The sequence below is a fragment of the Priceomyces carsonii genome (assembly GCF_900007245.1).
Source record: "Priceomyces carsonii strain CBS4050 genome assembly, scaffold: Debaryomyces_carsonii_scaffold_1, whole genome shotgun sequence".
Taxonomy (NCBI): Eukaryota; Fungi; Ascomycota; class Pichiomycetes; order Serinales; family Debaryomycetaceae; genus Priceomyces; species Priceomyces carsonii.
The window spans coordinates 2,122,871-2,149,047 of NW_026946674.1; the positions used below are offsets into that span (position 1 = coordinate 2,122,871).

The 26,177-nt window shown below is 37.0% G+C and overlaps 15 protein-coding genes across 15 annotated transcripts; 7 read left to right on the forward strand and 8 right to left on the reverse strand.

The window, feature by feature from the left end:
* Positions 1 to 68: 68 nt before the first annotated feature.
* PEP1 (type I sorting receptor) lies at positions 69 to 4,724 on the reverse strand (the record flags this gene model as incomplete). The annotated part of the gene is made up of 1 exon (XM_062950941.1): positions 69 to 4,724. The coding sequence occupies one exon, from the start codon at positions 4,722 to 4,724 to the stop codon at positions 69 to 71; it is 4,656 nt and encodes a 1,551-aa protein (XP_062807993.1).
* Positions 4,725 to 5,159: 435 nt separating this feature from the next.
* Positions 5,160 to 5,626, reverse strand: PRCAT00001176001 (uncharacterized protein; the record flags this gene model as incomplete). Its single annotated transcript, XM_062950942.1, is given in 2 exon segments — positions 5,160 to 5,567; positions 5,573 to 5,626. Coding segments are annotated over 2 exon segments (462 nt in total).
* A 183-nt stretch (positions 5,627 to 5,809) lies between these two features.
* On the reverse strand, positions 5,810 to 6,784 carry PRCAT00001177001 (uncharacterized protein; the record flags this gene model as incomplete). Its single annotated transcript, XM_062950943.1, has 1 exon — positions 5,810 to 6,784. The coding sequence occupies one exon, from the start codon at positions 6,782 to 6,784 to the stop codon at positions 5,810 to 5,812; it is 975 nt and encodes a 324-aa protein (XP_062807995.1).
* A 208-nt stretch (positions 6,785 to 6,992) lies between these two features.
* PRCAT00001178001 (uncharacterized protein) lies at positions 6,993 to 8,912 on the forward strand (the record flags this gene model as incomplete). Its single annotated transcript, XM_062950945.1, has 1 exon — positions 6,993 to 8,912. One exon carries the CDS (start codon positions 6,993 to 6,995, stop codon positions 8,910 to 8,912), a length of 1,920 nt encoding a protein of 639 aa, XP_062807996.1.
* A 194-nt stretch (positions 8,913 to 9,106) lies between these two features.
* ARC19 (Arc19p) lies at positions 9,107 to 9,671 on the forward strand (the record flags this gene model as incomplete). Its single annotated transcript, XM_062950946.1, has 2 exons — positions 9,107 to 9,130; positions 9,159 to 9,671. The coding sequence occupies 2 exons, from the start codon at positions 9,107 to 9,109 to the stop codon at positions 9,669 to 9,671; spliced, it is 537 nt and encodes a 178-aa protein (XP_062807997.1).
* A 159-nt stretch (positions 9,672 to 9,830) lies between these two features.
* DAL81 (Dal81p) lies at positions 9,831 to 12,680 on the reverse strand (the record flags this gene model as incomplete). Its single annotated transcript, XM_062950947.1, has 1 exon — positions 9,831 to 12,680. The coding sequence occupies one exon, from the start codon at positions 12,678 to 12,680 to the stop codon at positions 9,831 to 9,833; it is 2,850 nt and encodes a 949-aa protein (XP_062807998.1).
* A 1,373-nt stretch (positions 12,681 to 14,053) lies between these two features.
* Positions 14,054 to 15,193, reverse strand: PRCAT00001182001 (palmitoyltransferase; the record flags this gene model as incomplete). Its single annotated transcript, XM_062950948.1, has 1 exon — positions 14,054 to 15,193. The coding sequence occupies one exon, from the start codon at positions 15,191 to 15,193 to the stop codon at positions 14,054 to 14,056; it is 1,140 nt and encodes a 379-aa protein (XP_062807999.1).
* Positions 15,194 to 15,348: 155 nt separating this feature from the next.
* Positions 15,349 to 16,269, forward strand: PRCAT00001183001 (uncharacterized protein; the record flags this gene model as incomplete). Its single annotated transcript, XM_062950949.1, has 1 exon — positions 15,349 to 16,269. One exon carries the CDS (start codon positions 15,349 to 15,351, stop codon positions 16,267 to 16,269), a length of 921 nt encoding a protein of 306 aa, XP_062808000.1.
* An 81-nt stretch (positions 16,270 to 16,350) lies between these two features.
* Positions 16,351 to 16,629, reverse strand: PRCAT00001184001 (uncharacterized protein; the record flags this gene model as incomplete). Its single annotated transcript, XM_062950950.1, has 1 exon — positions 16,351 to 16,629. The coding sequence occupies one exon, from the start codon at positions 16,627 to 16,629 to the stop codon at positions 16,351 to 16,353; it is 279 nt and encodes a 92-aa protein (XP_062808001.1).
* A 153-nt stretch (positions 16,630 to 16,782) lies between these two features.
* TRM1 (tRNA (guanine26-N2)-dimethyltransferase) lies at positions 16,783 to 18,414 on the forward strand (the record flags this gene model as incomplete). The annotated part of the gene is made up of 1 exon (XM_062950951.1): positions 16,783 to 18,414. One exon carries the CDS (start codon positions 16,783 to 16,785, stop codon positions 18,412 to 18,414), a length of 1,632 nt encoding a protein of 543 aa, XP_062808002.1.
* A 1,415-nt stretch (positions 18,415 to 19,829) lies between these two features.
* On the forward strand, positions 19,830 to 20,864 carry CCE1 (cruciform cutting endonuclease; the record flags this gene model as incomplete). The annotated part of the gene is made up of 1 exon (XM_062950952.1): positions 19,830 to 20,864. One exon carries the CDS (start codon positions 19,830 to 19,832, stop codon positions 20,862 to 20,864), a length of 1,035 nt encoding a protein of 344 aa, XP_062808003.1.
* A 192-nt stretch (positions 20,865 to 21,056) lies between these two features.
* On the reverse strand, positions 21,057 to 22,697 carry PRCAT00001187001 (phosphopantothenoylcysteine decarboxylase complex subunit; the record flags this gene model as incomplete). Its single annotated transcript, XM_062950953.1, has 1 exon — positions 21,057 to 22,697. The coding sequence occupies one exon, from the start codon at positions 22,695 to 22,697 to the stop codon at positions 21,057 to 21,059; it is 1,641 nt and encodes a 546-aa protein (XP_062808004.1).
* Positions 22,698 to 22,950: 253 nt separating this feature from the next.
* PRCAT00001188001 (signal peptidase complex catalytic subunit) lies at positions 22,951 to 23,451 on the forward strand (the record flags this gene model as incomplete). Its single annotated transcript, XM_062950954.1, has 1 exon — positions 22,951 to 23,451. One exon carries the CDS (start codon positions 22,951 to 22,953, stop codon positions 23,449 to 23,451), a length of 501 nt encoding a protein of 166 aa, XP_062808005.1.
* A 146-nt stretch (positions 23,452 to 23,597) lies between these two features.
* PRCAT00001189001 (uncharacterized protein) lies at positions 23,598 to 23,741 on the forward strand (the record flags this gene model as incomplete). Its single annotated transcript, XM_062950956.1, has 1 exon — positions 23,598 to 23,741. One exon carries the CDS (start codon positions 23,598 to 23,600, stop codon positions 23,739 to 23,741), a length of 144 nt encoding a protein of 47 aa, XP_062808006.1.
* Positions 23,742 to 23,805: 64 nt separating this feature from the next.
* KRE30 (ATP-binding cassette family ATPase) lies at positions 23,806 to 25,635 on the reverse strand (the record flags this gene model as incomplete). Its single annotated transcript, XM_062950957.1, has 1 exon — positions 23,806 to 25,635. The coding sequence occupies one exon, from the start codon at positions 25,633 to 25,635 to the stop codon at positions 23,806 to 23,808; it is 1,830 nt and encodes a 609-aa protein (XP_062808007.1).
* Positions 25,636 to 26,177: the final 542 nt, after the last annotated feature.

Genomic DNA, 26,177 nt, shown 5'->3' on the forward strand with positions numbered 1-26,177 from the left:
CATAACTGAATCGAGAAATCCGCTACTATAGTTATTTCTTGAACCCAGTCAGTTTTGAACGTTGAAAACTAAGCCTCTGGACGTGAAGACTCTTCGTCAGACTGATCATCTATATCGAATAGACGTGAGTCTGTATTACCCTGCTCTAAATTGTTAGGATAATCATCCCCCGCAGTTTCAGGTTCTTGTGAGTCAAAATTCACTTGATCGTCGTTAATTCCATCTTCGTGATCATCGCGAAAGTCGCCAAAAAGTTCCTCCTCTTCGTCAAAGCTTGGAACTTGTACATATCTCCTCTCACCAGGGTGACGGCGAAAGACAGTTGAGACAATTTTGTTCAATATAACGCGATCAAATTTCTGTAAAGTTTTAAAACCTGCAATTCCCACAGCGGCAACAAAAATACCACCTCTGACTATTTTATTAACAGCTTTATCCACTTCATTGTCTTCAATAGGTTGAAAGTCATCATCTTCAGTATCTAATCGAATCTGTCCGAATCTTTTGAAGCCTCCATTACGGCGAATACCTCTATCATAAACAAACCAAGTTGCAAATATAAAAACAAAGAGCGGGATTGCAATTAAAAAAAATAGCTTATATCCTTTAACTTCTTTTCCATAATGCTTGTTAAATTCCTTTTCCTTCCCGGGACAAGGGCGAGCATTCCAAGTATCGAAGTTCTTACCGCCAACACAAGTTGACAACGGAACTTTTCTATACCCAGTAGGTTCAAAGTACTCGAATGCGTTTGGCTTCTTGCATTCTTCATTCTTGCGATTGGAAGGTGAAAGGCCCTTAACGAGTTTACATGTACCATCAGAGTCTCTGAAGTAGTTGTAGTCACATTCAAAATCGCTTCTAGTACAACTACAGTTTCTGATGACCTTAAATCCTTCTTTCAGAGGCGCACTTCCAATAAAGCAGTCATAGTGACCTTTTGCACGGCGCAAATATTTAGCTTCATGACCAAAAAGACAATTGTCAGGAAGTAATGGGTGCTTAGGTGACCAAAATTCATAATCATCATTATCAGGATTGTCTAGGTCGATTTGGCATTGCCTGTTATGAACTTGAGTGAAATCAAGGGAGAAAGAAACTGTTATAGAGGGCTCATTTTGGTCTTTCCCAAACACCAAAAATTTCCTTGAAGTATCTGATGGAACCGTTGCCAAATCTAAAACTTCAACTGGAGTTTTAGAAAATTCGTACTTATTCCATGAGTGACCATCGTCCAAAGAAAACAAAACGTTATTAGTAGGCTCCTTAGCATTTACTAAAACCAATATGGTTCCACGATCTCCAAACTCCCACATATAAACACCTTCGACTACTTCCTTCCATGTGATACCCCCATCAGTTGTCATAAATGTTGAACTTTTCTCGTCGCCTTCTAGGGAAGATCCGACGCTTCCAACTCCAAACATTAAACCAGTGGCAGATGCTGAAGAAAATGTATCTCGATAGTCTGGCCTCTCCGTATAGCCACGAACATTCAAAGAGCATTTCTCTAAAGGCTGCCCGGAGCACGAATATTTCTTTCCTTTGGAATTCACAATAGGCGGATTGATGTAAGCCCATTCTGCACCATCATTATAACTAATTTGAGTCCTGAGAATCTTGGGGTCGTTAGAGTTATGATTTTGTACTCTATTAACTACTATGATACCTTCTATGCCCTCAATTCTGTCATAGTCAACATATCCAACTCGATTTCTATTAACATAATCGAGAGACAAAACATATGAAGTACCATTAGAATTCGACTTTAATATAGACCCATATTCATGCCCTTCTTTTGGATTTGTGGTGACATGCATGAAGATTGCCTCAGAAGCCGAATCAAGAATCGTGTAAGCTTGTTGATAATCAACGTGCAAATCAGAAGGGAAATCAGCATCAGCAAATGTCACGCCATCAACAGTAACCTTTGCCTTTAACGACTGTTCCTTTTCACCTATTAAAGCAACGACACAAAACTTTCCGGTAAAAGCATAACCCACTGCTGATTCAAATAATACTTTAGAGCTCTTGAAGAAGTCGTTAGACGACAATATCTCTAATTTGGGATTCAGTTTTTCTTTAGCTAAGCAATAAATCAAATTCTTGTTTTCTTCCGTTTGTGGGTCAAATACTGGCCCAGCAAAGTCACAAGTAAGAACATCCTTCTTTAATGGTTGAAAGGTTTGACCTCCATCCTTTGTTACATAAGCAATCAGGGGACAATTGAAACCCATATTGTTATCACAATCACCAGAACCTAGCCATATAAACATGTTAGGATCTGTTTTGTGAGGAGAGAAAACTTTTGATTCGCGTGAAGGCGTAGACGGGGCAGTCATTTTCAGAAACAGATTACCGCCATCAAAAGAGATATAAAATGTTGTAGACTCTGTGATGAGAATAACCTGAGACTTGTATGCAAATACACCTACGATCGATTCGACATTGAGCTGACTGAAACTTATTCCACCATCATTTGATATAAACACCTTGTCATTTTTGCTTTTCACGATAACATTCTCGCCTGCTGATGCATTATCTTCAATGTAAATATATTCGGCAAGCTCTCCATCAAATTTGTGCGAACTCGACTTGATCGCCTTTGTCGTATCTTGCTTAAGATAATCTGCACACTTAATGTCGACTGTGTCGACGAATTCACTAGGCTTCTTCTTTCCAAAAGAGCATGTATTACCTTCAATATGTACTTTTGCGGGCAACTTTAATACCTTTGACTTCTTACTCTGACAAAGTTCACTAACCCTGGCATCGACAAGATCGCACGTATTGGTACCAGTATTTAATTTAAACCCATCAGCGCACTCAAAATCGGCGTCAGTACAAGGACAAGGGTCATCATACACCTTGATATCCTCGAATAAGCTATTAACAAAACATTTCGCGTCCTGCTTTCGTCTTATGAACTTCTCCTTATGACCGTCAATACAGATAGGTTTCTGATCCTCCGAAACCCGAGCGTATATTTCTTCGAAATCTTTCTTCTGACATTTAGCGCCACCATATACTTCACCAAAGTCAATAGTGTAAATTGCTTCCGAAAATTTGAGATCAGAATTATCGTCCGGAGTTTCGTCGTATATTGCCGAGAGAATAAATTTAGTCGACGTTCCATCCACTGTGGTAGACAATATTTCGGGAAAGACTGATTCTCCTAGTTCTTCTGTTGTCCACGATTTACCCTGATCCAATGAGTAAATTAATTTTTTGGTATCAAATGTTTTTGAATCGCGTTCATGAATGGGGCTCGCTAAAATGACATTTCCTAAATCACCGAAAGAGAACAAACACGGCTCTTCAAGAGAAAACTTCCAAGTCAAACCACCATCTCTGGACACCCACGTATTCATATCGTTTATATCTCTGCTCAAGTGCTTTCCCTTGCTACCAATGCCTACCAAAATAGCAGGTGTTGGTCCTGTTACAAATTTTCCTCTACCGTCTCTCTCAACAGGACTGATCAAGTGTAGAGAGCAGCCATCTTCAACTTTACACGAATCATCATCGATGATCTTTAAGGGGGACCAATCCTTTCCATTGTTGTATGTGATCTTGGAAGAAATTAATTTAGAAGAACCACCTAAGAACAAATCAAGTAGATTCTTATCAGATTTCTTACCATCTTTATCTTCTGCCACATTAGCCAACCAAACTCCATCAATAGTTTGAACTTTCTCGATTGCGCCACCTTCTATACTAGAAAGGATTTTAGTAAACTTCAAGCCAGAGGAATCAGATGCATATACTGTCGACAATGACACCATAGAGCTCGAAAAATCCATAACAGATAAGAATAATGACAGAGGGGATGATTCCAAATAAGCCATTATCCCATATGAGACATTAACCTTAAGATCGGCTTCCCTAAAATTCTTGCCATCTTTAGAAACCAATAATGACACCACAGACTTCTTGTTAAATTTATCGTTCTGCACAATTATCACCATGAAGGTTTGCTCAAATTTTATATCAATTATGAAAGCCGACTTCACTAAACCATGATCTATGTCTTCAGATGTTTTGAAAAAATCATTTGAAAATGAGAGATATGATTCCACAACATGTCCAAAGGAGTTTAGCTTATTTACAGTGCAATAAACTGTTTCATCATTACCACCTTCAAAATTAGAGGAAGATTTAGCAAAACGACAATGATTAAGCTCTGACTTTAACTTCATTGGATTTGTCTTGAATCCATTATCGGTATAAAAATGTATCTTTTTACACTTCGAGTTAAAGCCCTCATTTGGAGGACAGTCATATACTTCTATGAGAGCATATTCTCTCTTCTTCGAGTTAAAATGGACTTTCGGAATAGAATCAATGGACAACGGTTTATCATCGTCACCTAGAAGCTTAAAGGTTGTCCATGACTTTCCCTGATCGTTAGTGACATACTGTTTCTCGTTAGCCGTAAATACAAACGCCCTATCTTTGAAATTCGGGTCTATTTCAAAATGTATAACCGATTCATCTTTCGTTTCTTTTACATCACTCCAGCTATTTCCATCATCGTGAGACACCGAAAGCTTATGGCTCCTCAAAATTAAAACAGTCGAAGAATCATCAAAGTAAATAATCTGCTTAGCAGGGTCATTTCCTTTCAGTGTCCTTTCTATTTTAGGTCCCAGTTCTCCAAGTACTATGCTAATCAATACCAGAAGCACAAGACAGCACCACAGAATTGAGAAGGTGATCCTCATCCTTTCTTGACTTAGATGAACACTCCTTTGAAAATAAAGCTTTACTACTGGTTAAGAAACGGCTCTTCTTTACGAATTGATTCTTAAGATCCTTTAGTAGACCTCTAATGCTGATTGATAAATTTAACAGTTACAGCCTTGATATGAGTTCTTGCATTTGTCGCCTCGCGATAATCTGTACACGTGATGTTAAATGGGTGCTTGACATGAGTAGGCCATAACACCGCTGGATAAATGAGAAGAATGTGATCACTCAAACTACATATTTAGTCCACTCATCCCATTGATTAACAGAAGATGTTTAAGGTAGCTAAATTATTAAAATAGATAATTTAATGTTATTCTATGGAATTTTCAACAACTATATAAATTTAACGCATATATATGGTCATCAAATCGTGGTCACTATCTTGCTCTTATGGCTTCTTGATTCATCTAATGGTCGTAATAGTCATCATCTATGACCAATCCTAAGAAATTAGCGCGTTTAATCACCTTAATGTAGCATATCATATCTAAATCCGATCTCCCCAAGTAGTCTGATAATTTAAATGTGAATGATAGAAAACTATTTTGAAACATCTCTTGGTCCTGAGAATAGACACGTATCAACAGTTTCAACTTTGTACTCATTAGCACATCAAAATGCGAGGCCTCTCCTAGTAGTCCATATAGTTTCTTCAAACAGACGGAGATAATTAATTTCCAGGTTATTCTATCCACCTCCAAGTCTATTATTTTATCATCTGTCTTATCATTTATCTTGTCTTCTTGATTGCCTAGTTGTCTTGCAATTGGTCTTAGTAAGGGATTCTTGAAACAAATAAGAAATTTGTCTTTTAACTTACATTTGAACGTTGAAATAGCACCATTCGGGACTCCTGAGAGTGTATTTTATGCATTCATCTAACTCAATACCGTTAAGTTTATTCAAAGCCATTATCTGGCATCATAATCTGGTGTTCGTAGTTTGTTTCTGAGGAAGTCTCAATTTTGAAGTGAAAAATTAAATGCAAGATACATGCGATGCGAACTTAGTAAACCAAATCATATTTTGATCTACACAATAAAGAGTAGAGTCAAATTCAGCTCAGTATTGGTATTTGAATCTGGATATTGTAGCTATCGCAAGAGGATCCGGTGATACTGTGGCTCTCGTTGTCATATGTGCTTTCTCTAGAGCTATTTTGCAGTTTCTGAGTTGTCTGTCTAGTATTACTATTTGTTACACCTTGAGAAAATAAATTCGAGGGAAAGAAACCAGTCAAGGAATATGGATTGCTGCTGTTGGGCTCTCTGTTAGGGTCGCATGAAAATTTTGTCTTTCTACGTGCCTTAGGGGCGTTAACTTCAAAGTATTGATTGTGTAGTTTTCCCTCGATTCCCATACCCACCCCATCTCCGTTTGTTGTTTCTTGGTGCAGTCTTTCCCGATCTGTAAAATTCGATGCTGGTTGATGGCGCTTCTTATCTTCGTGGCTCATTTTCTTCAATTCTCTACCTTCTTCAGACGCTCGAGCGTTTTTTGGATAGTTATAACTCCCTGAATCTCGGTTTTCATCGTGATGGAAGTTCATCGCGCCTATCACATATGGAATTGGAACAAATCTGATAGGGATCTGATTCTCTTGCGCTATCAGGTAGGAGTAAGAAACTGGAACTATATAAACATTAAACGAACTAACAGAGTTCAGTCGTCTCACAGTCTCGGGGATGCCATGAGTACCTAGAAGTGGTACATTTGTTTTTTCATTTCTGTATTCAGGAACTTGTGGGAGAATTTGGGACCTTGCACTTGAGGAGAATTCTTTTTTTGGTCGAAAGGTCTTAGAATTTCTCTCTTTCATCTCTAATTTTACTCTTGATGAAGTACTGTAATCTTTTGCATCTTTTAGTCCATTATTAACCTCCCGATAATGAAATTTTTTCGACCTACTTACATGGTATGAGCGATACAGCTGAGATGGTGGCTGCCGCAACAATTGACTAAGATCAAGTTTTAGTATGCTTGAGTGCCTCATTGCAATCAATTCTTCAATTGAATACAAAATTTTACTCATCTTGGCTCAATAATCTTCTCTTGAGCTCTCGATAATAACTTCAGTTTCTTATATCAATTTATTACTCTTTTGTGGATTCACATAGGTGCAAAAAGGTCAAAATATTTAATCTCGAAAATGATCTCATTGGAAATTCGACTTCAAATCCAATATTTCCGGCAGCCATATTCATCATCTAAGCACGATTAATTTCAGTATAAGTACAGCCATGGAACAGTGGAAGGAATTCAAAGATGATCTGGGCAGAGTATACTACTACAATGAAAAGACTCAGGAGACGAGCTGGTCCAAGCCAAGCGAAACCGCATTGAAATTAACATGGCAGATATTCAAAACAGATGAGGGAACTGAATATTATTATAATGAGGAGACAGGTGAAACGACATGGGATAAGCCAGCTGAGTTACAAGAGAACAGTCATCAGGAGAAAGATGAAAAAGATGCGCCAAGTGAATCGTCTTTAAAGAAGACAGATCTTGAGCTCGAGCTTGAATCAAAGCCTTTGAAAACTGACGAATTGATCAACCCTTCTGGCATTGGCTCTTTTCAAGATGCAGAGGAATCATTTATCAAACTTCTTAAAGATAATGGAGTAGATTCAACGTGGTCCTTCCAAGCAGTCATATCCAAGTTCATTAAGAACCCAGTATACTGGGCCATTCCAGACTCTTTGCATAAAAGAAAATTATTTGAAGGATATCTAGTTTCAAAGATAAAGGAGGAGCACTTGAATAAAGCACAGGTTGTCAAGGATTTTGAAAATAACTTTCTCGATGTTCTAAATAATTATTATAAACTGAACAAAATGAGCCTGACTACTCGTTGGAGAACATTTAAACAAAAGCTCATTGAAGACGACAACCCAATTTTCAATCATGCTATTGTACCTGATAGCGAAATATATAAAATTTATGATCAGTTCGTCTCAGGTTTAGAAAGGAAACATAATGAATCAATTAGTCGACAGAAGGAGCAAGCATTAAGTGAGTTGGAAACATATTTAATTAGCATTAATCCAAGCATCGTTTCTGATAGTTCAGCTTGGCAAGAGCTTTATAATAAACTTCAAGATGATCCAAGATTCACCGCAAATAAACACTTCACAATACTTGACAAACTTGATATTCTAGAATTATATGAGGATAAAATATATTCCAAAGGTGTTGATGATATTAAAGAGAAAATTCGTGCTCAAGAAAAAATAAATTACAGGTCTGATCGGAAAGCAAGAGAGAATTTTAAAAACACGTTGAATGAATTGAATATTACAGCAAACTCAAGTTTCAAAGAGTTTTTTCCTATATTGGAGCAAAAGGACAGTTTTATAGAAATTTGTGGGAGAAATGGCTCTACCCCAAGTGAATTATTTTGGGACATTGTTGACGAGAAGAAGCAGACTTTACAATTGAAATCAGACTTGGTGGAAGGCGTTCTCGTGGACTTAAGGAAAATCGACAGCACTAAGTATCATTCTGATGTTGTATTTAGTTCGAAGGAAAGTTTCATCGATGTTCTCAGAGAGGCAAAAGATGAACGATTGTCAATATTGGACCTAACCCTAGATCATCCAAAAGATAACGATGTTGAGTTCGTATTTGAGAAATTGAAAAGTGATTCTAAGGCTAGAAGAGAACTTGAAAAAGAGAGATACTTGGCTGACGTTGATTTTGGAGTTAGAGAAATAGCGCAATGGCTTTACAAACACTACAAAGATTGCGACTTTATTCATGTAGTAGCTGATAACTCCACCGATGACTCAAAGGGTTATTTGGTTAAAATAATCCTGGAGTCCAAGGGTAGATCAGTGCACTATACGATGAAAGATGTTCTCAATATTACTGAGATTAAAAAAAGAATATCACATCTTGACCGATTTCGAGAACTAGAAAGAACAATTAATAACTTCTATGACTCTCATTCCGAAGAGTCTTCGAATATACTTGACGATGTCTTGAGAAAGACATTTGATCAATTCATAGATATTTTGAATCAGCCCGAAATACCGAGAGACACGAAGAGGACACTTGAGCTTGCAGATCAATCTGAAACTAAGCGTAGACGTCGTGACGATGATCATGAGAATGGAAGTAAGCGTTCTAAGCAGAAACTTGTCTTACTTAATTATTAGTTAGCCTCTCTCTATATATACATAATGTCGTGCAATGCACAACAAAACTATTTGAGGGTTCGGTACCGAACCAGTCCATTCAGGATTATTGATAGTCTCAAGGTATTTATCTAGAAATTCCATTCATCAAGGCTTTATCATGGTAAGTTTTGTCATCGTTTAGTGATTTCCCTAAATAGTCGAAATTCAAAGCAATGCTTTACAAATGTATAATTTTAGTGAATAAAAATATTAACATGTATCCAGTCTCAATCATTGAAGCCATATTTGACAGCCGTAAGGTCATCATTAACCGCAGCAATATGCCTAGAAGACTTCTCATCTCAACTTGTTGAAAGACATAATAGGCCAGAAATTGAAGTGGATAATACGCATAATCCAGAACTAATATTAAATCCCATGTTGATAGCCAGAAATGAAAATGAGAAAATTCTTATCGAACCCTCGATCAATTCGATCAGAGTTTCTATTAAGATTAAACAAGCGGATGAAATAGAACAAATCTTAGTACACAAGTTCACCAGATTCTTGACTTCACGAGCAGAAAACTTTTTTATATTGCGTAGGGTTCCAATTAAAGGTTACGACATCTCATTTTTGATCACTAATTTCCATACTGAACAAATGTTGAAAGATAAGCTTGTTGATTTCATTATAGAGTTCATGGAAGATGTTGACAAGGAGATAAGTGAAATGAAACTATTTTTGAATGCAAGAGCCAGAGTCATCGCAGAAGCATATTTGACTCCTTTTGATTGATAGATATGTCTACAATAAGCACATTAGTCTACAAATATTTGAACTGAACTGTAAACAGAAAAGGCAATTCGCCTTGGCTATATTTAGTTATATATATCATGGAAAAGTAACCCATTATGTTCGAACTGTATGCGAACTCTACCTAAAGAAAGATGTAGTCTAATCAGAATGTGCCGCATTTACTGAAGCTTTGTCGGTCGAATTTATATTTCTTCTTTGATCATTTGGGGATCTCGTAATTATGGGACTATTAGGTTTTGAGTTTAATCTTGATCTTGGTTTATCTGATTCTATTCTTGAGGACACTTGTCCTGATCTTTGTTTTAAAGATTCCTTTGGTGATAAACTTTGGGAGGACAGAGGTGACACGAACAGCCCACCAATATTCATACTTTGATGAGACACAGGTGGTGTGGGATGCAGAGGAGGTGCCATTTGTGGACCATTCATTCGATATTGAGGCTGTTGTAACGTATTATGTTGTCGACCTTGTTCATTTATCTCTGAATATTCATTTCCTTGGTAGTGATAGATACTAGATGATACAGGTTGGTTCTGATTGTATCCATTTGCTCTGGAGTCTTCTGAAGCTATAACTGTTGGAACAACCATTGGAAGCTCGGCACTCTCATTAAGAAGTCCAGGTATATGACTTAGTATGAGATCAAGTTTAAGAAGAGCGTCACCTACTTGATGAAATCCTTTAGATGATATCTTCAAAATCCATCTGTAGTTGAAGATCTGATCTTTGTAAAATTCTGCCTCTTCTTTGCTAGAAGAAGAAATGAATAAAATCGCCGCAAAAGTACCAATTAATGCGAAATTTGAGGATGAGGAAGAATGCCAAAAGGAATGAATGTGTTCGGGTTTCAAATCTCTGACAAATTCAACAGAGGCTAGCAATCGAGTCTCAGCAGCTGATCGACACACGCTGACTAATTGGTCCGGGAGGTTATTTCCCATCATCTTTTGTTGGTATATGGTTGTAATGATACGCCTATGAAGGGTAAGTTCCGTTGCAAAGTAGGCTAATTGTAAATACCCATTGGAACACAATTTTCTTTGTTTCACCGAGCTCATTTGAAGCTCGATGGGTAAAGAATGGTACCATGTTCTCAATCTTAATTGTAGGGGTTTTGCGATTTTCAACACATCGTTGATATCCGTCAATTCATTCATTGCCCTCATAGAATAAAATTCATTCAATATATCAGATAATATAGTCGATAACTGAATAAGATTCATGAACAATTTCTTACCATTGTCAATATCAGAAGAACCTTCCTTTAAATCACCATCACCATGTTTTTCGGGAAAATCTTCTTCCACTAACAGAACAACCACCCAGTTATTTTCATTAATGTGGGAAGGACGAGAATTTTTCAACGCTAGCCACTTATCTTCCATATATGTTGCCCAAGCAAGTCGCTTTCTAAGACCTCGCTCCCATTTCGGAAGCTTCCAGTTATTGCAGTCTAATCCTAAGCCTAGTTCTTCTGCCAATGACACTACCTGGGAACATAATACCCATTCACTGTAATCAGTATCACAGAAGGTCGATGTAGCAGCATTCACAGGAGATGAATTACTACTATTAGAATTATTGATAGCAGAATTTCTCAAGATATGTTTGCACTGTAGCAATAGCAAGCCTGCTTGAACTGCACTTAGTTTTGGCCTTTTTAAAATCTCTAACAAATAGTTATTTAGACCTATTTTCAATATCGATTCCACTTCAGGTTTTGGATACCTATTTAGCTGCGGATCATAGTCCCACCATTGAATCGCCAAAACATATACAGCTGCTAGTAAAGGTGCACTAAACTCTCTATGCGTTCTAGAATATTTTTCTAAAAAAACTTTCTTGTGGAGTATTGGATACGAGGGATGCACTATCCTGAAGTAAAGATCTATCAATATTTGACCATGAGGCGCTATAAATTTCTCTACTTTATCCACGTCGTTGGATATTGTCTGGTAGGATTCAGGGGATTGATCGTCCTTTAAAACAAATTGAACACGATCACTAACTTTTCTTAAAGAAATGGTGTCATTTATATTCACTTGCTCTATTTTTCCTAGATTACCTTTGCCATTATTGCTTCGATTATCTTGATCATTATTTTTCGAATCAATGATCAAATTTAGTAGATTTATGTCGTAAAGATAAGATGTTGGTCCCACATAGAAACTTGACCTAGGAAATTGTAACGAGAGAGTTTTTCGTAACAAAGAATTATTCATCATTGAGTAATCCTGAACAGGAGGAACATCTCGAATTGGCACATTTGGTGGAATAATCTTATTCTTGTCATCAATTGGAGTGCCCAGATTTGAATGCTGATTCGGCCCTTCGCCTCTCCTCTTGAGACTTTGAAAAGAATCTGTGTCCACGGCCTTCCGCTTCATTGCCAGGCCAACATAAGTACAAGTGAGCGATTTAGACTCACATTGAACACAGTTGTTAGTATTGGGTATTATTACACATTTCGTCTTCCTTCTTCTGCAATGGTCACAAGGCCTTCGTTGCTTGGTATATGATTTGTTATTTTGATTGACATTGGAGGCAGAAATTGATCCTTCCGCTGGTACAGATGAAACTGACTGCTCAAGCTGATTGTTCGTATGATCGCTAGCCTTTGTTACATCAAAACTCTGATGGTTATCCTGAGAAGGTTGCTTACTGTCGGGTACATGAACATCGTTTTGATACGAAATATTATGCACAATGGGGTTCGTCAGAGTTGCAGAATTCAAATCCCCATGTCCCTCGAAACCCATATTGTAGAATATCTCATTTCCAGAGTCCATAAGTAAATTAGAGGTCCAATTATCATCGAGGTACTCCCCAGATAGACGATCTCCAGCGTCGTGAGAGCGAGAATCTAGCCTATGATTATCATGACCTTCGCTGTTACTGTTTTTTCCTTCTCCTCTATCTTTATTATCAAAGTCGATGCCTTCAGCAAGGTTCAGTGCACCTCGGTGACTTCCACCACTCTGGTTCATATCTTATGACTTTCTGTCTTGAAATATTAGAGATACCAATCAATGTTCGCCCTGCCGTAAAAGTTCTTTCTCCTTAGATAATCGCACTCTCTTAATAATATGTTGATGTCACGAAGAAAATAAACGTTATTTTCACACGACATCGACAAGGAATACTCATGCAAATATTCTTGTTTAACAATTGAAACGTGGGCAGAGAGTTCAGATTAAACGAGATGGTCCGTTTGCTCCCTATCATTGCTTTTCGCTCTCAGTCTTTACTCAGGATTCAAATTTAGCTTAATAACTAGAAAGATACATAATCTTTGTTCAAGGCAGATGAACTTCGTCCTATGGTTCCATACCTTTTCTACATAAGAAAGTCTACATGTAAGTAATGTAAGATTTGAATTGAGATCTTCAAAAAACTCTTCCATTGAGCACTAGAAGTTAGAAAGTTAGTTTTGTTCAACCTTCTCCGTGTTTAAGCGGGTCCAATACCCAAAATACTGTATAAATAGGGTGGGACCCTTTTTTATTGAGAAAATGCAAGCGAGAAGACAAGTTGTCTTACTGAACTGAAATAGTATGAACGGAAATCGAGTCTTATGATATCATCGTAAGGTAAAGGGAAAGAGTACTGAGATATTCTTTGATACTCTCCTCTTGACCTCTTTATACATGTCGGTAGTGTAGTTAGTCGTAACGTCTAATGGGTGATAAACATTTAATACAAAATGTGCGAACTTCCTTATCATGAGCTTATTTCCTCTCTTGAAAGCACAACAGGGCATGAATTTGACGTTGAAGGATATTGAGGATGAGGAGGATATATATAATAGAATTGAGATTAACCAGTTAAAGAAAACAAGAGCCAAAAAGAAAAAGAAGAAAAAATCAAGCTATGGAGATGATGAGAGTAAAGACTGGAGTGGTACAACTTCCTTAAATGAAAAAGTCAGTATTATTGAAAACAATCTCAAGCCAGCGAATAAGTTATCATTTTTAACACCTGATAGTGAATATCAAATTAATGTTCGAGATGGCGAAAGATCAGTAGCTTGCAATTGGATTTTACATAAGTTCGATATTCAGAGCTTGTCCCTGTACTTTCCTCAAAGTGCTACTCTATATGACATGCATATGTTTCGATTATTCGTATATTCTGTGTTATATAACCAAGAAAACTTCTTTGACCATAAATTAAAGTCCGTTTATTTTAAAGTGTTCAATGATATGTTACGATCAAAGGCGAAAAATAAGCAGCTTCGACAGAGATTCACGGTTACATCTAGTGCATCGGAAGTGAATGCTGCCGAATCGCTGGATTTTACGAAAAGGAGAAAGATTGAAAAAATACAAATCCCACCCATAATACTTCGAAGACTAAACATTCAAGAACCCTCGACTGCATAGCTTGGAAACATCCTTTCTTTGATATTGTTCCATAATCCTCTATCATAAATATTGATTAAGTCATCTTCCACTGACTTTATTGCCCTTATATTATGATCATGCAAGTCATCCTCCGTGAAAAGTACTTTTTCATCTTTTAAACTTATGAAAACAACTTTGCTAGAAGTTTCATCCTCCAAAACGCATTTTTCAACAAATCTCTCTTGATTGATTGGTGAATTTAAAATTTCATACAAGACGCCTAGCTTCACTAAGTGCTCAATGTCTTTCCACTTTTCTAGCTCATTTGTAGTGATTCCCAAATATATATATCTCAAATGCATACCGGTGAATACGGTTACTACAACACTAAAAATTAGCCCAAGAAACATCAAGATTCCAGTAATCTTATTTGTTTCATTCGTTCGAGCAATAATATTCCAGTAACTCATCTCCGATGTTTTGACATTTTGCAATGCTTTAAAACATATATAACCGCCGTAAAGCAAAAAGTTAATATTTGTTAGTAGAAAACTCATAAAGAAGCCGTAGTTACGGTAGCCAACACAATTATTGATAAAAACACAGTGGTGATCAAAAAGAGCCACGCAATTGTCGCACGTAGAACAATGTTTAGACCTCGCTGGCTTTATGAATTTGCAAGTAGAACAAACTTGATCTTGGAAGAAAATCAAGTCGTTGCTTTTGAACATAGATCCATACTTCAGTATATTATTATACCTTATTACTCCAGGGTCAGTAAATGTTGCCATAAAATATGTAAAATAGACGGCTATAATAGAAAATGCAATGTATATCTGATGCAAAGGATTGGTTATAATATTTTGAGGCAATATGTACCAAGTATATTGGAAGAACTTCAAGAGGCAAAATGACACAATCGAAAGATATAATATTGGTACTATCCACTTGATAAGGATGCTTAACTTTCTATCAAAGTACTTTTCATTTATAATTATGCAACCTTCAATGATTAAATTGATGTAATTTAGAATTTTTTCTTTTAGTCTTGTAACCCAAGTTTCTCTTAAAAGTTTAACATTTCCTAAAAGTATAATGAGCGATATTACTGTGCTACATGCAAACAACCATAGTATCACGGTAACTAGTATTATCATGGCTCACGAGCTAAGTTCATAAGTTTATCCCTATCTCGCTTTTGAAATTTGATTACGATATAAAAAAAAAAATTGTTACTCATATAAACAAAGTATCGTCTAATAAGTAGCTTATTTTAGTTGTGTTTTCTATTTGACATAGAGAGGTAATTGCAATGGCACAATATATTGAGATAGTTCGTAATGAAATATCTTATGTTGATCAACTCTTAGAATCTGTGCCTTTTACACCAGGATATACTCCGAGCCAAGATTTTTTAAATATCTATACATTAAATTATGAGAAGATGAATAAACTAAGTCAAAACACTTCAAAATTTCCGATTGATGCTAATAGGTTACTTAAACTTGGGATATCTTTGGGAAACCTCATCAAATCCCTCCAACAAGATGAGCAATTTGTTCAACAAAAACAAACACAACAACTGAATATCATGAATAGCATGGCTTCTCCAAGAAACAAACCCATGATAAGACCCGATGACAGTAATCCATTTACCGAAAGGTCAAAGCCGGTGCCAAGCCTTCCTCAACAACCTGCCTACCAAATCAAATTCATGAAAAACCTCTTGATAATTTTAAAAAATTTTAATATTGGCTACTCACGATATCCTTCAACTGGTAGTTTAAGGTTCAAAGGTCTGGATGGCTCTTTGAATCAATCAAGCTCTACTTTGAATTCAAATAAATCTCCTATAAAGCTAAGTTCTAGGCAACTCCTAATCGAGAAGTTGGAAATAAACATTGAATTAGATAATTTATTCATTTACAAGATTTTATTTCAAATAATATCAAGAATATTCAAAATAATTCAAGACCAACTTATTAGTAATGGGAATTATGAAATAACTCCACCAATTGGAAGCCCAGTGACAGACGAATCGTCTTCTATCTTTTCAGGATCGTCAAGTAATTCGTCGGAATCTGCAGCACTGGATGGATATTTGAGGCTAGTAAAAGAAACTCTAAGTAGAATGATACTTGGGATAATTGAGCCTTTTGTACAATTAATTTTATCTGAAATAGTTAACGGAAGTGTGGAAAATGAGTTCTATAATTTGATTAAAAGCCTATAATAAACAACGAACTACTTCAAAGCTTGAATTTTAAGTCGAGGTAGAAGTAAATAATGCATTTCATCTCTATATAGAGCGCATTCAAACGTACCACCAGTTTGCAAACTTTCTCCATACAATATGGCTAAATCTTCTTCCCAATAACTTTCCAATCAATGGAAATAAAATCATATTTATCAAGCCAGTTATTTCTCTCATGCTAGTATCCCATTGCTCTTGTGCTGTCATGAAATAAGCGCTATCATAGTCCGATTCGTAGTCTTCATCAGAGTCAACAACGGACTCAAAGTTGCTTGAAGTATCGTCGGAAGCTGCCGGCCTCACAAAGGGACGATCCCTAAGCTCTGGCAAGTCTGACATTTTGTAATAATTAAGAAATTGCCTCAATCGAGTACTTTATGCCGCAGATAAATTCGAGCGACTTCGAGTATAGTAATTTGCTTACACTAAATCACCACGATGAGCACATAGTATTAAAATTTTTCAGACAAAGAATACGGCGTAGACATACGAATGCTTTTACTGTCTCAGCATTGTTTGAAAAGGTCAGTGAAGGTAACTATGAATCAAGCGAAGTATCTGAAGGCGACTTTCGACGTGAATGACTACAATACGATAAACGAAGGAAAAGCTAGAATCTTAACTCCAAAGGAAGACAAAGTTTTTTATAACCCAATACAACAATTCAATAGAGATTTGTCTATAACTTGCATAAGGGCATGGAGCGAGCTATTTCAAAAACCTGATAGAGGGTTGGATGATAACAAAAAGAGAAGAGTAGAGCCTTTTATTACAATCTTAGAAGCCTTGAGTGCTACGGGTCTAAGAGCAATTAGATATGGGCATGAGATACCACTAGTGAAAAATGTTGTTGCGAATGATTTACTTGCCGACGCGGTGAAGTCTATTGATAGGAACATTATTTATAATGATTTGGATCTGAAGGTAACTTCAAACGAAGGTGATGCCATAAAATTTATGTCACAAAGCAATGAGAAATTTAATGTGATTGATTTAGATCCATATGGTACTGCAGCGCCATTTATAGATAGTGCTATTCAGGCAATAAAGGATAACGGAATTTTGCTTGTTACCTGTACGGATGCTGGAGTCCTTGCTGGGTCTGGTTATCCCGAAAAATGCTTCGCATTATATGGGGGGAATAACTTTGGAAATACATTTATGGGTGGTGAAGCTAACCACGAGGTAGGCTTGAGGCTCATTCTCAACATGATAGCATCTACTGCTGCGAAATACAAAAAAACGATTGAACCTTTGTTATCGTTAAGTATTGACTTTTACTTCAGGCTCATTATTCGTGTTAAGACCAGCCCATTAGAAGTCAAGAAGTTAGCTTCTAAAACCATGATATCATATCATTGCATTGGTTGTGGTCAAAAGTTGATTCAACCTCTCGGAAGAATTAACGGCAAAAAGTTTCAGACACCCAAGCTTGTGTCCAACATCAGTGGCCAATGTGGCTTCTGTGAATCTAACTTCAACATAGGAGGACCGATGTGGCTTGGCAATTTGCATGACAAAGATTTTATCAATGATGTCTTGAGGATAAATGAAACTAATGATGTAGTAACGTATGGCACTAAGGAAAGAATAAAAGGAATGTTGACTGTAGCAAAGAATGAACTACAGGAACCGTTTTACTTCAACTTGAATCAATTGTCTTCGTTTTTCAAAGCTCCCCCAATCCCAATTAATGACTTTGTTAGGGCTTTGGGTAATTTAAACTATGAAGTATCATTAACTCATGCAAAGAAAAACTGTATAAAAACCAATGCGCCGTGGATAGATATCTTTCAAATTAACAAGCAGTGGCTAATTAATAATAATCAAAAGACCTTGGAATCTTTAAAAAACAGAGACGATAGATATGACGACCAAAAAGTTGAAACAAAAATAAAACAGTTGGAGAAAGATATCGACCTTAGTCCTAACTTAACTCCAAATATGATTGGCTATAAAATATTGATGAAATTACGGGAGATTAAAGATCCTATTACTGTCAACTTCACTAACGATAATGAGGCTAGTAAAAATGTCGAATCGTTGCGTAAATTGAAAATCGTCAGATACCAGGAAAACCCTACCAAAAACTGGGGCCCGAAATCTCGTCCTTCCGAGTCATAGCTTCTGCTAATACTTTAAAATTTAAGAAAGTTGCATCCACCTTTAATTTACAGGGAGATAATAGATTTATATAGGTCACATGACTACAATACTAAAATTTTTAATCCTGACTCATTCCGAATTTACAGTTCAAATTGAATATTTTTAAAAATAGTGAATTATGTTTATTCAGAATAATACACTAAAAAGTACATAGTAATAATGTCGAAAGAATAAAGTGAACGTAGAATTTATTAAATTCACTCTTCTTCTGTGTAAGTAGGATTAAAGACAAAATTAAAGAGGGCAAGAGTTTACCCAAAAAGGGCACCGCCCTCTAAAGAACAAAATTGAACTTTTTTCTTAGAAACTTTTCAAACTAGTCCAAAGGACTCCAGCTAGATAAAGTTGCCCACTTACAACAACATGGCAACAGCACCGGCAGCAGCAGCACCTAACAAACCTGCGGAAGCAACATTAGCAACAGCAGCACCCTCAGAAGAGGTGCTGTTACTAGAGTTAGCAGCAGAAGCAGCAGTAGCAGCAGTCAAAGCGATAATAACGTTCTTGAATTGCATTGTATCTCGTCTATAGTCTATGAATTAAGTTATAAGAAATAAAATAAAGGAGCTCAAAATTATAAGGGGGATGCTTAGTATTTATATCGTGCGTACTGGATGGATTTTGCCTCATTCGGGTGAACTAAATGGCTGGCTCCGGAAGTAGATGGAAACAAAAAGAAAAAACGGAAGCATAGCCACTCAGGGGAGGCGGTCCGACTTTTATCTTTACCTATATGCAGAATCACAATCGCGACAGAGTATGAAAATAGTATAAATCATTGCGCATTGGGGTAGGTCGTGAACAAGAAAAGCAACCACCGTCGCGAATAAATTAGGTCAGGCGGCGCGACAGCGCGACACGGTAGTTAGGTGCACGATTGTAGCCGAGAGTTACTATTTTGGGTCACGACCTGACCCCCATTAACTTATTTTTGCCGACTTCCGGATAATTCCAGTTACACAATAGCAATGACTTGTCGGCTGTTCTGCACATAAAGGTGGCAAATGCAGTTCTCAATAAAAAAGAAAATTTAGTACAGATACTTATTGCCAAGATGAGATGAATTTGAGCTTGTCGCGTTTTCGACACAGTTTGAAACTACATACATACAGGATGGGAATGATGCTGTGGCTCTTTCAATTATATGGTCCTACAGGGTTTCTGTTCTTAATACACAGTTAAATTTTGTACTGTTGCATTCTAATATTGTTCCGAATTAAGAGATACACGAGATTACTAAAGATTTCATGAGACGAGGGCTCTATGTGCACGCGATATGCACGGGATTAATCGATCATAAACGCGAATTACACGAGCCGAGGACAATTTCTAGTCTAGAGATGATAAGCTCCAGGATCTGATGGTAATAGTTCATGGGGGGATTGTCTAAGTGCAAGTCTTCAACGCTTAGTCAGTTAGCTACGCTATGTGGGATACCCAATCAGCCAACAAAAGAGGGTAGGCAAAAAGCTATCCTTAGATATCTTGATCTCTTTTCTAGATTGAATGTACCCACTAGCGCTATGGCTCAAGGAAACTTGTCTGTCTTGCTGATGGATATTGGAATAAAGAATTTCGCATATTGCAAAGTAGACGGAATTGATATTAAGCAATCAGATATCAAAAGCATAGTCACAAAATCTCAATGGGATAAGTGGGACCTCCACAAAGAATTCGGATGTGAAGGTCTGGAGCCATTGTTAGGAAATAGCAATGGGGGTGTTCTTGACAGCAAGCGGTATTTAAGCCATTTGAGTTATCTGGTAGTTAATCGATTAGCGGTATCTTCACTGCCCAGGCCTAACGTAATTGTTGTAGAGACTCAAAGAACCCGATCAAATTCAAATTCGGTGACGCTTCCGAATGTACTTTTGAATTACACTTTTGAAAATATGCTTTACTCGAGTCTTTATACCCTATCACGTTTAGGTATTGTAGATCATGAGTGCTTAATTGTCCCAATGAATGCTAATAGTATGGCAAATTTCTGGATTAACCGATACGTGAAAAAACTGTCTCTTGCAAAAAATTCAAAGAAATACAGATTAAGTCTTTTATTACACTGGTTAAATAATCCAAGTTTATCACCAGTAAGGTTCAAAGACATTGAATTACCTCAAGGATTTGAGAATCTTAGTATTAGTAAGAAACGCCAAGTTGTATTAGGTTACTTAGGAAAAGAAAAAAACGAAAAGCTCGACGACTTGGTAGATTGTTTACTATATAATATTACAATTAAATTCCAATTGTCCAACCTATATACTCTTGCAGATAATTTAAGACTGAATATGGACATTTCACCGTTGGTGGAGGAGTTGAATTTGAAGCATTACTCGTTCATTAGGCCATTGATCGATGAACTTGATCTCGAATTGAATGACGATTTCAAGTACTTAAAGCCAACCTAGTTGCCATTAAATCACACTAAGCTTAAAAGGATGGTGTCAAACACGACGTGGATCAATAAGAATATTTGTTCCTTGATTTGCATTTAATAATTATACAGATTTTAAACAAACTAATAATATTTTTAGTAAACTTACGCTTATAATCATGAATATTAGAGCACGAGAGCAAATTTACATGATATTTGTCCTTTTTTAATCTCCATTCCTTTCATTCATACCATCAGTGATTTCAAATATCATTTCATCGCTATCTTTGGTCCTATGATTTCCTCTGGCAGAACCAAGTTCACTATCTTCACCTTCAATACTTCTTCCTCTTCCATAATCAACTATCCCATTTAGAGACTTCGATTCTTCACTTTGAAATTTATTTTTTTCCCTTCCCTCAGTCTCCTTTCCTTCTCCTTGTTCATCGTTATCGTCATCTTCTTCTTCGTCGTCTTCTTCGTCTTCTTCGTCTTCATCATCGTAGTCATCCTCATCGTCATCATCTTCTTCTTCCCCTCCTTCTTCTTCTTCTTCATCTTCATATTCCTCTTCTTGTTTTTCTTCCTCTTCCTCCTCCTCTTCAACTTCTTTCATAATTGTATTCTTATCCACATTACCATCTTCTCCACGAGCCCTTTCTATTTTTAAAAAGTTTACCTTCCTTCTTAGTATATCAACTATATCTGACCATTCTCTCATGCCACCCATACCAATATCCCCACAAACAAGGACCTTTTCCACAGGTTTAAGAATTTCAATGCCAAATCCTTCTTCTTGAGAGGATATTATTGCAAGCTGCTTTGCAGTGATTGGATGCGTGTACATTAATGTATTCATTGCAGGAGCGACGAGTATAGGCTTCTTCACAGTCAGAGTGGGCGCCTGACCCCAAGACCTCACTATCGAGGTAAGCAAGTTATCTGCCAATCCATTGGATATCTTTGCTAGGGTATTTGCAGAGAGTGGAGCGATTAGCATTATATCAGCCCACTTTCGGAGCTCGTTATGCAAGATCATTTTTTCGTAAGGATTTTTGGGCTTCTTATTAACAGAAAGATTATTCTGATTTACATTAGAGCAAGCTAATGAGTTCTTCATAACGTGATTATAGTTAGCCCATTCATCTTCATCTCTCCAGATCTTCACTTCATTGTGTAATTTCAATCCTTTGAGAAAATGTCCAGATGCTCTCGTCACGACCAACTGAATAGATATTTTAGAAGTCCCGAATAATTGAAAGAGTTTGTCGATTATTTGAGGGACTTTGATGGTGGCTACAGAGCCTGTACAAGCCAAGAGGATGTGAAATTTACCATCATCTTCCCTAGAAAGATATTCCTGAAATGGAACAGGCGGGCCACTTGGTGATGCCACAACAGTTTTGTTAGATCTTTTCATAGATCCTCTTCTAGACGGACCACTTGACGAGATATTTATAGGCTGCGTAGGCTGAGAATCGGAAGGTGAGGGCGACGACGTATGAACTGTTCTTCTAGGAGAAGTCTCACCCGAAGTTATTTTTTCTTGAAAGTTGACGTTTTCCACTGAACTTCTTACTACTGGACTTTTTTCGGAATCCGTTGCCTGGTGCTCATTCGTAGACCCAACTCCATTTGCCAACGACGAATGTAGAAAGTCAGAAATTGTTTTTCCTGTAGATGATGACTTCCTTGATTGCCCCATAGCATCCAGAGGCTGTGTTGGTATATTCTGAGTTGAAGGATGTGCTGAAATAGTAAAGCGCCTTGCTCTTTCTTGGCCATCTAAGTCCCCAAAAGAGACCGTCTGAGAGGGTTTTGCCACTTGATTTCCCACATCTGTCTGATTATCTGACAATTCAGACATATCATAAGTATTCAAATCGTTATTTTGGGGGTAACAATAAAACAAACTTTGATTTATTCACGCTGGTGAAAAGATTTTTAAGTTTTATTGCTTCGGTTCTAAGTCTTTTTGCAGGTCTAAAAGTTTAAAACTAGCTTCGTGATCAAACCTGATACTACGACATTCTCTACGACATGATTATTCGAAATTCAAGATATGCGACATATCAGTATGGCCAAGTTTCAATGTCAAAGCAAATAACATATAAAGTAACATGAAGCTTCGTCAGCAGTTAACTCAGTTTCTTTCACTCGCATATGTCTTTTCTTCTGCATTCATACTTTGGAAGTCTCTTTCAGTAGTATGCAATTCACATTCTCCAATTGTTGTTGTTTTGTCTGGTTCAATGGAGCCAGCTTTTCAAAGAGGCGATATTCTATTCCTTTGGAATCGTGATTCAAGAGCTAAGGTCGGTGATGTCGTTGTATATGAGATTCTGGGTAAGACTATTCCCATTGTTCACAGAGTGTTAAGGGAGCACCATAACGAAAAGAAACAATTCATACTTACAAAAGGTGACAATAATGCTCTAGACGATTTAGCCCTTTATGCTAAAGGTCAGCACTATTTGAATTATGATACGGATCTCATTGGTACTGTTAAAGGATATTTGCCAAAGCTTGGATATATTACAATCTTGATTACTGAAAACAAATACTTTAAGTTTGGCTTATTAGGACTTATAGGCATATCTAGTTTATTAACTAACGAGTGAGAACTTAATAAATATTACATCAAATCATTACTCTTGTATCACTGGAGACTAATCTTTATGAACGAATATTCCAAGGTTTAGGACCAATGAAAGTGTATTCAGACTACTTGGTTAGCAAAATTTCAGATATAAAAAAAATATGCTGAATGCCGACAACTGCAGGATTCGAACCTGCGCGGGCAAAGCCCAAAAGATTTCTAATCTTTCTCCTTAACCACTCGGACAAGTTGCCTATATATTATTTGCTTGTGGTTCACACTTTTTTGTTACTGTTCCATTCCTTCAAATGATTACATATTAAATAATGCGTAGATTAAAATACAAACTAAGAATCGATAAATAAAAGACAAATTTTCAAAGCACAACTGCACCAGCTAATTTCTTCTTGTAGTCCAAAATTGATCCGTTCCACTTGGTGGCGGTCTTGTTTTCAATGACAAAGATATCTTTCGCGATCTTATCTAACAATCTAAAATCGTGTGATACGACAACGACACCACCATTGAAAGCATTAATAGCATCTGCCAAGGAGTCAATGGTGGCTAAATCTAAACCGTTTGTAGGCTCATCCAACAATATCAAATTTGGAGCTTCTAAGGCTAACAATGCAAAAACGACACGCGATCTTTGTCCCTCAGATAAGGTAGCCATTTGGGAAGTTTGACCTTCTCCAGTTAATCCATAACGCCCTAACTGCTGTCTCCAATACTGGAAATCCTGAGAGACGTTGGAGAACTTATCACGAACAAACTCTAATGGAGTTTTTGTTAAATCCAACTGATCTGCTGAATGCTGAGAATAGACTCCCAACTTAATGTGAGTGTGTTGAATAACTCTTCCCTTCTGGGGCTGTAACTTTCCTTGGAATAACTTCAATAAAGTTGATTTACCCACACCATTGGGACCCACTAAAGCAACTCTTGAATCCATATCAATACCAATATCCAAGTTTTCATATAGATTATCCTCTGGTTTTTCACTATATGAGAAAGACATGTCGTCAAAGGCTAAAACAGGAGGTGGTAACTTCTCGACATCTGGAAATCTGAAGGAGAATACTTTATCCGGAACAACGGCTTGAATTAACCCATCGGCTTCCATCTTATCCAAAATCTTCTGTCTTGACTTTGCCTGTCTAACTAAGTTAGCATATGTACCAGCAGAAGCAATGAACTTCTTGATATGTGCAATTTCTTCCTGTTGCTTACTGTATTGTTTCATTTGATTGGTCTCCAACTCCGATCTTGTCTTCACATAAGAATCATAATTACCACCATACAATTGCAATTTCTTCAATCTCATATCGATCATATTCGTACAAACTCCATTCAAAAAATCTTGAGAGTGAGAAACCAATATTAACATTCTGTCAAACCTCTTCAAGTATTCCTCCAACCAGACACAGGCAGCTAAATCCAAATGAGCAGTTGGGTCATCGAGTAACAATAAAGTTGGCTTCACAAACAAAGCCTTTGCAAGAGCCACACGCATTCTCCAACCACCAGACATATCTTCAGTCTTCTTTTTGATAGTAACAGAATTGAATCCCAAACCATGTAAAATGACTGCAGCCCTAGCTTCAAATGTAGATGGGTCCATGCCATCAATTTTTTCGTACAAACCTTCAAGGGCTGGAGTCTCGGGACCATCCTTAACTATGATATCTTCGACTAAATCCTCCAACCTTTTCATTTCATGTTCAGCTTCTCTCACAACATACTCCAAAGCAGAGAATTCAGTGGCTTCTGCGGGTTCATTCAACAAGTAAACATCTATATGTTCAGGGATTGGAAATTCCCTTGCAGCAAGTGATTTAAGTAATGTTGATTTACCACATCCATTCTCTCCTAATAAACCATATCGACGACCATAGTTTAGTTCCAAAGTTGAATCTTGAATCAATACTTTACCGTGGAATAATAATGAGACCGAAGATAATTTGATATCTCTTGAAGTTGGCAATGATTCCAAAACACCAGTGGTAACTCTATCAGACAATCCAGATTCATCAGTCTGTGTCTTCAACTTTGCAATTTGTGCTGCTGCATCGTCTACATCTTTGTCTTCAGCGTCTTTAGCAGCTTGCTTCTTCGTTTTCTTAGTAGATTTTCCCTCAGCTGCCTTTTTGGCCTCCCTTTCCATACGCTTTTGCTCTCTCTTAGCCTTAGATGACGAAACTGACATTTTTAAGTTACTTTAACGTTATAAAACTTATATTTTAGATGGAAAGAGGTTTATCGCACCCTATATACTTCTCGAACACTGAGAATTTTTTTTTGATGATATGCTAAGGGCACAAAACCTATATGATATAACTATGAGGGAAAGAGTCGTTTACATGTTTACATTATACAAGACCAATTTACAAAACTGTATCATTCAATTGGGGGAGACATAATACTCCCCTTAAGAACGCATTGAAAAGATACCTATAATTTTAGTTTCAATAACACTTTGTTATGTCTTCGGAAATAGCAACAACTCATCTCGCGCTTGATTCTTGGTAGGTAATTTATTTGGTCACATAAATTAACAGACTTGAAGAACAATCGCACATATGACACCTTGTAGTAATATCCTTCGAAAAATGACTTTGCATTGAAGATCAGCCAAGATGTTTGTGAACTAACAGCGAGAGACTTTTCGATACTAATATTCACATTCCGGGAATTCGCATGAGTTATATACCTATAGAGTCGCTGGCGCCAGGTATTGTTACGGAAACT